Source organism: Neophocaena asiaeorientalis, unplaced genomic scaffold (assembly GCF_003031525.2).
Source record: "Neophocaena asiaeorientalis asiaeorientalis breed wild unplaced genomic scaffold, Neophocaena_asiaeorientalis_V1.1 scaffold271, whole genome shotgun sequence".
In the NCBI taxonomy this organism is placed as follows: domain Eukaryota; kingdom Metazoa; phylum Chordata; class Mammalia; order Artiodactyla; family Phocoenidae; genus Neophocaena; species Neophocaena asiaeorientalis.
The window spans coordinates 1,445,170-1,457,954 of record NW_020175318.1 but is presented as its reverse complement, the minus strand read 5'-3'; the positions used below and the strand labels follow the sequence as shown (position 1 = coordinate 1,457,954).

At 35.1% G+C, this 12,785-nt stretch overlaps 1 protein-coding gene across 6 annotated transcripts in view; it reads left to right on the top strand.

Moving 5' to 3' along the window:
• The window catches only part of ELF1 (E74 like ETS transcription factor 1), a 103,902-nt gene that overhangs the window by 48,949 nt on the left and 42,168 nt on the right, over window positions 1-12,785 (top strand). For 4 of the 6 annotated variants that reach the window (XM_024765480.1, XM_024765476.1, XM_024765475.1 and 1 more), the window contains exon 2: window positions 2,894-3,192. In XM_024765480.1, coding sequence (XP_024621248.1) covers window positions 3,121-3,192 — 72 coding nt within the window. In that variant the 5' untranslated portion in view covers window positions 2,894-3,120. Of the gene's footprint in view, window positions 1-2,253; window positions 2,289-2,314; window positions 2,334-2,893; window positions 3,193-12,785 lie in introns of those variants that run through there. The other 2 variants (XM_024765477.1, XM_024765479.1) reach the window with 2 other exon arrangements.

Genomic DNA, 12,785 nt, shown 5'->3' with positions numbered 1-12,785 from the left:
AGGCTGTGTGTATTGTAGTCATGGACAGAGTCCTGATTGAGGAGATGAAGATTCTAGTTATAATTCTGTTAATGCTTTCAGATTGTGAGACCCTGGACACAGAACTCAGTTTACTCATGAAAAATTGAATCATTGATCTAGGTGTCCAGTCTCATCTCTTGCTGAAAAAATTTTAATACACTGAGGCTGTGTTACTTAAGTACCTCTAATATGTAAGGGTGGTACCTCTGGATCAGGAATTAGAAAAATTCTTCCCAAGAACCACCTTGGTGCCGTAGGCTGTATAACTACTCAGAGAAGAGGAAGAGCAGTGGGATAGAGTGAAAGAAGACAGAGGGTCAGAGGCCTAATGAAGCCAATAAAATAATGCAGGAGCTTTCCTTTACTTACACATTTTTAGTTTATGAACTTCTATATAGAAATGAACAGAGTAAAGGTATCTCTTCCTATCGTAACAAAGGCTTAGTGATCATGGGCTGTCATTTCAGTTTCGGTTGATTACTGTTGGTTCCTAGTGTGTGCTGTAAGATATAGGTATGTTGATTGCTTGTCCTTATTTTTGAGACTAAAAAAAAACATTTATTAAAGAACAGTAGCACTGTGGAAGTGCTAGTAAGAAAAGGTTTGTGACTGCAATGGAAAAGAAAGTGAAACTTCACACAGATGTGTTCACACTGGTCATTGGGACAGTGTCACCTTTGTATTTATGAATAAATGGATTTTGGAATAGTCTTTTGGAATCTAACCTTTTACAGAGAAACTTTTCTATCAGGAAACATCCCTTGATTCTGGTTATACTTTCTTACTGTGGTTCTTTAAGTTTAGAATAATGATTTCCGTCTTATCAAAAGTATTACAGTAATTCTTTCAAAGAACATACATAGAGCGTAAATATCTATGATAGATTTTCAAAACAATATCTGTCATTAATATTGTCCTTTTTATTATTAGTATTATTATCATTAATATAATCCTTTTTATTTTTATTACCAAACCGCAGAGGTTTGGTAGGTACAGAAGAAACTTTAGACAATGGTTATTTATCCAGAGAAGTTTTGCTCTAATTATTTTGGTGCCTGGTACATAGCTTTGCAAATAATAGATACTGAAACACGTACTCAGTTGAATTAGGGGGACATAATTTTCAAGTGTGAGAAGTGTATAGTTAGTGCTAATTTGGTGGTAGGGGCAATAAGTACTGTATTTTTGAAGGCCCATGTAGGTCAAGGCATAGAGGTTGGGAGGCTCTGTGAAAGAAATGGAACTTGAGCATTGAAAGATAGAGAAGATGGGAATGGGTACTGAGAAGTGGGAGGGGAAATCCAGGAATGGGGAACAGTAGAAGTTGAAAATGGAGGTAAGAATGAATGTAGTTTGTGTGGAGGACCTAAGAAGGAAAGCCTAGTACAGAAGAATTAGGTGAGAGTTTAAAGGAAAATATTATATGTATGTTTTATGTTTCTATGTCTGTCTGATGAATTTTGGTCAAAGTACTTTCCCCCGCACCAGACATGGTGCAGTACTCAAAAACTAACTAAATAGTAGTGCTAAAAATACTTTCCCAGTGTTGGAGTTGAAGTCTTTATTAAAAGAGATGAAGTGGGTGTGGGAAACTGCTGGGTTAGAATTTAGTGAGTAGAAATATTGAATTGAATTGAATTCTTAACTTTTTTTTTTGATTTCCTGTTAGGGAAACCACAGTCATCCATGATGACCCCCTAGAGTCTGCAACATATACGAAATTGGCTTTACTGAAATTAGGAAAATGAGTATGTGATTCAGCTAACACATACTGGCTGGATTTAAGTTTTCAGGGAAACTGATTCACGAGATCAGCTTCATTCCTGAACTTGTCTCTTTAAAATTAAAATTGTAAATGCTGTTTCAAAGAACTAGATGTTATTTAATGTGCTTATTTTTATGTCTTTGTCTTTTCATGTCGTATTTATGGCCATAACCATGTGAAGCAATATTTAATAAAATTGTGATAAACTTTTAATTTCCCTTTACTTTTGTTAGTAGTGGTAACTTTAAAAAAAAATACTGTTAAATATGCAAACATCTTTGGCAGGCACTCTTTAAAGCTTTTCTCCCTCTCCTGCGAAATTGTTTTCACTCTTAAGTTGCGTTTCTGTTTTTCTATTGTAAAGTGCACTTCTTTGCATGTTCTAATTTGCCATGACGTGGTCAAGTGCTGTTTCCTTCCTGTTGCTTGCAAGCCTGTGTTAGAGATAAGGATACATTTCAGTGCATTAAAAAAGAAGCCACCGAAGACAGGCTTAAGCATGGTAAAGCAGTCTACTTATCAGAAACCTTTTTAAAGAACAGAAAGAGTGAGCTTTATTTGTGCTTATTTTTAAAAGCTCTTAAAATAGCACTATTAAACTTTAAATGTATTAGACAGATTTTAAATCCTTATATATATTAGGCCTAACAAGGATACTGTCTGAATGTTTCTATTAAGGCAAAAATATATGTTATGAAATTACTCATGGAGTAGGAATTCCTATGTGTGTGGTTTGCTAGGTTAGTAGGAAGAAGGAAATTGTTTATATATGCTTTATTACAATTACAAAAACCTAGTTATGGCTGGGTAGATTTTTTTTTTTTTTAATAAATAGTACTTTGTAGTTTATTGGGGGTTCGGGTGAGGGGAGAATGGCTTCAATTTTCAGTAATGAGAGGTGATCTTATCTTAGCAGGAATGAAATCTTAAAAGAAAATATATGTCTAGTTTTTTTTTAAAGAAACAACAACCCTGTATTCTCACTAGTCATGTTGGTTTTGTTTAAAAACATTAACAAAAAAATGCTTTGGAGACATTGCTGTCTGTATTAACTGTTATATTCAAAATAGTATGATTGCTTTCTCATAACTAACTTATGTTTTTCAGGTCAAGAAGTTCTAGAGAAGAAAAATTTCAGAAAAATTGCCTCAATTTAAGTAAAATCCCAGTGAACCAAGAAAATTTGAAGCACCTTCCTTAAAGAAAACCTGGTATACAGTAACTTCACAGACTTAGCTTGGGTTATTTACACAAATTGGTCACTGGACTCTGCTGCCTGGTACTTGAACCTGTTTGGAATTTTTCTCATGTGGATCTAAGGGGAATGCTTTATTATGGCTGCTGTTGTCCAACAGAACGACCTAGTATTTGAATTTGCTAGTAACGTCATGGAGGATGAACAACAGGTATGAATGAGACTTAGAGAAAATTGGATTTTTATAAATTTATTATTTTACTTTTTCTATTTGTCTCAAAATTATTTCCTTTAAAAGACAGTAGGAGAAACTTTATTAATGTAAAAATTTAGATATTAAAAATGTGGAGGTAATGTGATTTTATATGTTAAGTACTAGTTAATTCATTAAGAAAGAATCTTATCCTTAGCTTTGATGTGGTAACAAGGATATAATACTTTTGGGGTTAGCTTGTTTTTCTGTAAAATGAGACTTAACAGGAAATACCTTAAGTAATTATTTCAGAGTACTTTGAAAAGTTCTAGATGACATACTGACAAGACATGTAAATTTTTCTTAGGACTGGTGATTGTAATAGTTGCTTGCAATTACACAGTTTTAATATATGTGGTAAATTAAGATTTATAATCCTAGACTGTTCCTTCAAGGGGATGGAAAGATGTTAGCAGTCTCATTATCAGACATCATTTCAGTCCAAAGCATGTGACTCTGAGGAAGTTACTTAACTTCTCTAGATCCTGATTTCATCATCTGCTGAATGAAGGGATTGAACTGAAGAATTTCTAAATTGGCTTTCTTTTATTGAATTTATACAAGATGTGTAAATTACTATTTCTAGAGTGTAAGAAAGATCCAAGAGATAATGAGAAAAGGACTGAGTTAATTCTGGTCTCCTCCCTCCCCACTAGAGGTTCTTGGGACTTGATAATTTACTTCATTTTGAACAGGTTATTTGGGAATGTAAGACGTGATGTGAGAGAAATCATGTGTTAGAAAGATTCATTGTACTGGGAAAAATATTTTGAGGGCTAGTAGACTTAAAATAATGTCTAATAAAGTTGATTTAAATATTGAAATAAGCTAATCCTAAATATCTAACTTTAATAGGCCAATTATAATGTATCATGCTTTTATTCTAGGTGATTCTTACTTTTGGCAGGGTATTGTAATTTCTTAGTTCTTTGTATTGTACTGTTGAGTGAAGAGACAGAATAAAACATTTATAAATAAACCTACAAATGGTGAGAATTTCGATTAAGGTGCTGTAAAATCAAGGTGAGCTTTGGCTAGGGAGGAAAAAAGTGTGAGGGAGCAGATTGCATCCCAATTAAAAATGGTTTATGGATTTAATCTAGGGACAATAGAAAAGACATTTTAGAAGGAGAAAGTGTTTTGAATTTGTTTTAAAACAGTATGTTTCTGTATACGTTAAGGTTTGAAAACTGTGTGTTTACTGTGCAGCCCTCGAAGGTGAAAGATGTGGTGAGGTTTGTTCTTGGGATGTGGCCACAGGGGACAGAGCTCTAAGCTGCTCACTGGTATATGCTTCCAGTGCACTGGCTTTGACACTCTTTAACCATAAGAAATACGTTTTACATCATGGTGCAGCATTCATACATGTATCTATATAGGCTTAGAATAAGTTTTCCAAGACAGTACCTACCCTTACCATCTGTGATGTACTTAGTTTAACTTGGAGAGGTTATTAATGACTTTGGATAGGGAGATGCATTAACATCACAATGCACGTATATATATTTTATTTATTTATTTATCTATCTATTTATAAAAAGTTATTTATCGTTTATCTAACAAAATGAATATGTATTAGTTTTTTCAGATATTATTATAAGGACTTAACAAATGTGAAACATGGGGCAAATACTATCATCCCTAATTTACAATGAGGAAATTGAGAGAATAGATAGGTTGAGTGACTTACCCGAAGTCATACATACAGTTGGTAAATATTGGAGCTACAGCTTGAACCCAAGCAGTTTGACTCTCACTAATGATGTTGAATACTCTTGCCATGATGTACGCTGATTGTACTATATTATAATCAGTTGGCCAGGTTTAGGGTTTTTCCAACTGTGGCCATGAGCACAGCAAACTTAACTTGATGCTTGCAGGGGTAGATCCAGTAGTGTCAGATTTATTAGCATCTTATCTATTAAGTAGATGTAGCTCTACTTTGTTGTTTCCTTAAATTTGTTTTTGGTATAAAAGTCATAGCATGCCAATTATAAAACAAGTCATCTAATAGAAAAAGAAAGTAAATAGTGAGAGTCTCTTTTCACTTACTGTCCCTAATCCTGTTCTCCCCAGAAGATACCAGTATTGACTATTTGATGTGTAATTTTTTGGACAAAGGCCTAAACAAAAGAACAATATACATACATACCAACCTATATACACAGGTTGTTTTTAAGATACAAATGAAAGAATGTAATATCTTTTTTGTGACTTATTTTCAGTTAATGTATTATAAATATTTGTGTGTTTGTATGCCGGCTCTGCATCATTTATTTTTCCACATGGTGGATGGATTATAATTTATTTTACCAGTATTTGATCATGGGCAATTGGCTATTCCCACTAGTTTGCTAATATATTATAAATGAATATCCTTGTTTGGGAGGCAATAGACCTATAATGGTTAAGAGCTCAGATATTGGAGTCAGAGCACCTGGATTTGAATCTTTGCTCCACTACTTATTATCTCTGTGACCTTGGGCAAGTTACTTAACCTCCCTGTGTCTTAGTTTCCTTACCTGCAAAACAGGGATCATAATAACAGACTTGATATTGTAGTTAGGGTTGTGACAATTAAATGTGTTGATGTATATAAAGTTCTTAGAACTGTGCCTGGCACATAGTAATATTTACTGAGCACTGTCATTTTATTACTTCACGCGCACGCGCATGAAGTGTGCAGTGTATCTTCGTACACTTGTGTGACTATTTCTGTAGTAAATTTTTAAAAGTAGAATTACTGAGTTTACTAAAAGTATATTCAAAAAACTGTATCAGTTTCTACTACCACTAACAGTATATTTCTCAAACCAGCACTAACAGAAATCCTTTTTTTGTTCAGCCTTTTGGGTGAAAAAAATTACATTAAAAAAAATTACATTTTACCATTTAATTTGCATTTTCTTGACTACTAGTATTGAGGTTGTGGGATTGTTCCATTAGCTTTATTTATTGTTGATTTGAATTTTCTTTGAATTAATAATATCCTTTTACCTGGTAGGAGTTCTTTATATATTATGAATTTACATCAGTGTCATTGTCTTCTAATTCACTGTACAGTTAATGGTTAACTCTCTTTTTATGACATGTGATGCAGATATTTTGTCCCAATCTGGTACTGTCTTTTAACAATATGATATCTTGTGCCCTATAGAAATTTTAAATATTTATGTCATAAAATTTACCAGTTTTTTTGGTGATTTTCGTTTAGGAAAGCTTTTCTTACCCCTAAAACTATTAAATATTCTCTTATATTTTCTTCTAGTATATTTTATAGGTTTAACTCCTTAGTCCATATGAAATCTACTTTTTAAAAAAAATTTATTTTATTTATTCTTGGTTGTGTTGGGTCTTTGTTGCTGTGTGTGGGCTTTCTCTAGTTGCGGCGAGCGGGGGCTCCTCTTGGTTGCGGTGCGTGGGCTTCTCACTGTGGTGGCTTTTCTTGTTGCAGAGCACAGGCTCTAGGCTAGTGGGCTTCAGTAGTTGTGGCTCACGGGCTCTAGAGCGCGGGCTCTAGAGCGCAGGCTCAGTAGTTATAGAGTATGGGCTTAGTTGCTCCGCGGCATGTACGATCTTCCCGGACCAGGGCTCGAACCTGTGTCCCCTGCATTGGCAGGTGGATTCTTAACCACTGCACCACCAGGGAAGCCCTGAAATCTACTTTTGTAGGATGTGAGGTATAGGGATCTGATGACTCTCCTCTTCCACGAATGGGGATATTGGCCCTTCACCATTTATTGAGTGTTTTATGATTTCCACACGTAGACTGCTGCCTCTGTTGTATACTAAATAACCATATGTATAGACTTTAGTTTTGAACTTGCCCTAGTGTGTTTTATTCCATTTACCTGTTTTGTATTGTGCCAATCTCACATTGCTTTCATTAGTATCACTTCATAGATTTGATACCTGATAAAGGTATTCTTCCCCCCTCCAAAATTGGGATAGAGTTTTGAATGAATTTTAGAACTGACTTGTTAAGTTACATAACTCTGTTGGGATTTTGACTTTTCAAAGTTAAGAAGTATTTGTGTCTTTAAAATAATTTGTTCTGTTTTATGATCCTATATTGGTTTAATTGGTTGGTCTTTATAAAATCACTGTTTGAAGGTATCAGATTAGAATGTATTTCCTGTTTTTAGTTATGGTCTGTGGTTATTAATGTAGTCTTGTAAAGAAACTGACACCATTAATGTGTGGTTTCCACCATTTTGATCATTTTCCCTTATATCAATTAATACTCTTTTCAGAATTGCTTGGAAGAACTTTAGGCAGGAATGAGGAGAGGGGTGTTAGAAAAGAAATATCAATATTGTTATTTCTGACAAGCCATTTAGAAGTCTGTTCTTGCTATCCATTCCAAACTGGGCCTATTTGTAGGTGAGAGCGAGGTACTTCTGTGGGAGAGCAACACTGTCGGTATTGAATTACAGTATACTTTTATTTGAAAGTGCCTTGGTTTGACCTTATTGAACAGGTATGTTTGCCTGGTGAATGTATGAGATAAAAATAAAGCTGAAGGTTGTGGACCTAAGTATCTAAAGAGGAGGAAACTTGACTATATGCTCAAATATTCCAGAAGTTAATTGAGTGAAAAACAGCTGTTACTTTAATGCTTTTTATAATTTTGATATATCATTACACTATATGTTTTTTCAGTTGTTGGTTCTAAAAGTAGAACTTAGCAAATCATAGTTATTTGTGCTTAACGGACTTAGCTCACTAGGGAGAACCTTGGTGACATGCTAGGGAAAGTAAAAAAAATATTTTTATAGAATCCCGTCCCAATGTAAGAAGGTGGTCTTATGACTTTCGTCCTTAGGGTGTAAATTGGCTCACTCTGCTGATTCCTAGAAGCTAAAGTGTAAACTGCTGTCTTTTCACCAAGCTGCCCGTTAATTCTCATTCAGTGTTTGGCAATCACTACCCAGTGTAACAGAGGTCAGCACAGAGTGCTGTGGATACAGAGAAAGGAGCCTTTGACGGCACTGCAACTTTGGGAAAGCTTCACCATGGAAATTACATTTGAACTGGACCTTGAAGGAAGATCCAGTTTATCTGACAGATGAAGAAGAGGAAGTGTTTCAGAACAGTGGACTGTACCGGAAGTTTTGATGTATTTCTCTTGACTGTATAATCAAACTAAACACCTTAACTTACGGTTAGAAGCTTTTCATAGTGTGACTGTTTCATGCTCTTTTCTTTCTTGTACTACATTAGTTTTGCCAGCCTACTGTATGATTTTCCCAAATGCTTTTCTGCTTCCCCACTGTTTGATCTTCCACATTCATACCTGTTACCTGTTTAAGTTCTAATCATCTTTCAAGATTTTAGGACAAAACCTACTTATTCCAGGAACTTATCCTAAAATCGTCCCTTCAGGAATTAACAACTTTATCCTGTTATTCCTACATGACTTAATGTCATTATCATACATTTGCCCGTTAAATTTTTGTATATACATTATTAATTTTCCAGATAAATGCTAAACTACTTGAAGAAAGGGTTTCCTCCCTCCCTTAATATTCCCCATGCCTTTAACATAATTTATCATATATTTATTGGTTGAATCCTCGTAAAGTTTCTTCTTCCTTCTCGTAATCTTGTTGGTAAAATGGTGTGGGATCTATATCTGTTCAGTTATGGCCCTTATTACATCAGAAGCCCTTTTGGTTTGTTTGTTTTGCTATTCTGACTGGTGTGAGGTGATACCACATTGTAGTTTTGATTTGCATTTCTCTAACGATTAATGACGTTGAGCATTCTTTCATGTGTTTGTTGGCAATCTGTATATCTTCTTTGGTGAAATGTCTATTTAGGTCTTCTGCCCAGTTTTGGATTGGGTTGTTTGGTTTTTTTGATATTGAGCTGCATGAGCTGCTTGTAAATTTTGGAGATTAATCCTTTGTCAGTTGCTTCATTTGCCAGTATTTTCTCCCATTTCATCAGAAGGCTTTTGAATGAGAGGTGATATCCTGCCCCACAACTCTCTTGACTACAGTACTTTTTTTTTCTGGGACCTGTGTGTCCACATTCTCACTTAGTGCATGGGCAGTATGGCATGTCACCGCAATTCCAAGACCAGAAACAAATATTCATCGAGTTTTTTTCTTGAAAATGTATTTAGAACTATTGTGTTAAATGTGTTTAGTGAAAACTACCTCAAATAACTTAAGATTTGTTATTGAAATAATCAGTAAGTAAATATTCATTTAGAGTTTTCATGTTTCTTGGGAGACTCGTTCAAGTTGTAGTGAGGGAGTTTTTGACATGGTTGTACCTTGAGAACGAGGTTGTATTTTGTAGACTGAGAAAAATATAGATCACATCAACCTGCCATTTTTTAGCTGAAATGGTAAAATTCTGTTAGGCTAGGGAGTTAGTGTACCTTAGAGTAGAAGGAATGTGTTGACAGTATTCTGTGTGTAACAGCACCAGTGTTGTGGAGACAGGAAGTTGGAATGATGCTACTAACCTGTGTGTGGACATGGTAGAACCTCTTATTTACATACAGTTCCAGATTATATTGATCAGTCTATCTGTTCCTGTTGTCCTCATTCTTAATCTTGCCAGGTCAGATTTATCAGACCCATTAAAAGTTTGACCATCTGTGAAACTAACATACAGAGATTGCTTGTTTCTTTTCTGTACATTTGGAAAAGCCTTCATCAAAGGAGTTATGCTATAGAGCCCCCATTACAAGCCTTATTATCTTTGGGAAAAGTCTGACTTGGCATAAGGTCTAAGGCCCTCTTCAGGTTATATGAAGGGCCAACCCTGCCTGTGGCCTAGAGTTTGGCCTGGCTTATCTCCCTGCCGACTACCGGCAGCAAGGAAGCTGATGGTTGTTAAGAAAGAAGAGTTGGTGAGGGGAGCAGGAACTTACTATCACTCTCTTTTGCAGAGTCTTCCTCTAAGTGTCCCCCAGCCATCACACAGGGGCTCCATGACAACGTCTTAAAAATGAATATGGATGAGATCATTGCATAGGGTAGGACATGGACTGGTCTGGCTCCAGAAACATTCAGTGCTGAATTTTAGTAACTGATGTTTACTTAGCATTTTGTTCTGCGTACTTTGTGCTTTACAGGGATTGTCCTAGTTGATTCTTACAACAACCTGATGAAATAAGTATTCTAATTCTCAATTTACAGAAGAGTAAAGTGAGGTTCTGAGAAGGGGAGCAACTTGCCTGTAAATGCTAAAGCTGGGAATTGAATCCAGCTTGTGCCTTAAACAACTATATTTGGATAATTCCAGCCACTAATGCGTGTAAGTGGTAAAAAAGTAGTTTTAAATGTGGAAGAATTATTATACTTGCATTTGTTATGTTAGCAAAAAGAAAATGTTATTCACTGTAGTTAATTTGTTAGTATAGTTACAGGTTGACAGTCTTCATGCCTGATAAACCTGTGTATTTCTTTTTTTAAAACAACAGTTTGTTTTGTTTTGTTTTTGCTTCTTATTTTTTATTTGTTTTGGCCGCACCGCACTCGGAATCTTAGTTCCCCGACCAGGGATTGAACCTGGACTCCCAGCAGTGAAAACACCAAGTCCTAACCGCTGGACCGCCAGGGAATTTCCTAAATAACAGTTTTATTGAGATATAATTTATATGCCATATAATTCACCTATTTAAAATGTGTAATTCATTACACATCTAGTATGTAAATGGCATCCATCACCATAATCAGCTTTCAAACATCTTAATTATCCCCAAAAGAAACCTCTACTCATTAGCGGTCGTGCCCTATTCTTTCCCCCACTCCTAGCCATTAGCAACCACTAATCTACTTTTTGCCTCTATGGATTTGACTATTCTGGACATTTCTTATAAATGGCATACAATATGTTATCTCCTATGACTGACTTCTTTCACTTAGTAGAGGGTTTTCAGGGTTGTAGCACGAACAAGTACCTCCTTTTTGTTATTGAATAATGTTCCATTGTATGGATAATACCACATTGTATTTATCCACTCTGTATACCTTTCAGGAGAAGCTATTTTTTCAGTGAGGTTTGTGTTGGTCAGTTTATTTTTGAGGATAGACTTAGCAGTCTCTGTTCTCCCAGATAGTACTCCATCTCCTAGAGCACCCTTGCTAAGTAAGGAAATTAGTACCTCTTTGATGTATCTCAGTTTAGCTATGTAATCTTGACATTTTTTTGCCCCCATTCTGTTTCACTTAACACATAACACGTAAAGGATAAGCCACTATATATACAGGTGGTGTTACTATGTTACTGGCCTTTCCTGTTTTAAAAGCCATGGTCACCTTCAGTACTATTTAGAGAATACTGATGAAGATAATGTCCTTTGATTTAGTGAAATAAAAAGAAAACTGATAAATGAAAAGAAAAAAAGACTGTTAATGGTTTGTTAACGTGTGAATTTAACAAAGTGATACCCTTAATAATGTTCATGAATCTAATATGCCTAATATGAAATAAGCTAGAATACAGGCAGGATATTTTTTTTTAACACGGTTATAACCAAAATTCTCAATATTAGGCAATTCTTTTCTTGGAAAGAAGAATTGTAATGACTTGGTGATACGTTTGTGAGCTTATCTGTTTCATCTGTTCCCACCTCTTGTCAATTAAGAGTCTTTGTGATGTAGCATCAAGTGTATCAGCTTGGGGATGAGGCTCCACAGCTTACTAGCTGTATGATTTCAGACAAGATTTTAAATTTCACTGAGCTTTGATTTCCTCCACCAAAAATGAAAGTTACTTCCCAAGGTTATGAGCAGTCAATGTTTATGTAAAACATTTAGCAAGAGCATAGGGCAAAGAAGTAGTCAATAAATGTGGCAGTTGCTGTATTAGTGACCTGAGGTAAATCAAGAAAAGGCATTAAGGTTTGTAGTGTTGCACTGTGTACTCTGCATCACTCAGTTGTTTTGGATAAGTGAGGTAATGAAGGCAATTTTTATGACTTGGATACCAGATAGACAAATACATTCACCCTTTTTTTTTGTCTTAAAGTTTTCCTATTTTTTCTTTGATACTTGAGAATGACTGACTTGTTTCTAGAATAAGCCAATAAACTTTTCATTCAGGATTTTAAAAATCTGGGAGATTCATTCTGTAGGGGAGCACTCTCCTTTAACATCATAGCATGTTAAGTTTATTTTGATGTAGTTTGATCTGGAGTTCAATTTTTTGCAGTGACTCTAATTTCTGTCATTGTCTGTGATCATCTAGTGTGACTTTTGATTCTGGAAAAGGCTTTGTTGTAGCTAAACTGCCTATGTTCACGGATGCCCTGGCTCATTTTATTCTACGAGTTGTGCATATATAAGATTCTTGTCAAAGTTCATCTTTTAGAAGTAGGAATTACCTCTTTAATTATGATTTTACTTAAATTCTTTGAGTTATACAGAATCCGCATGTTTAAAAGATTTATCAGTCTGGTACTGACTGTTGTGATGTTGCCTAGTTAGTTTGCAAGTAAACATTTAAACCTGGTTAAAATTTACTACACCTCCTAAAATTTACCTTTTTTTTTTAACCTTGTAATTGATTCTGCTCATACTTAGCTAGAC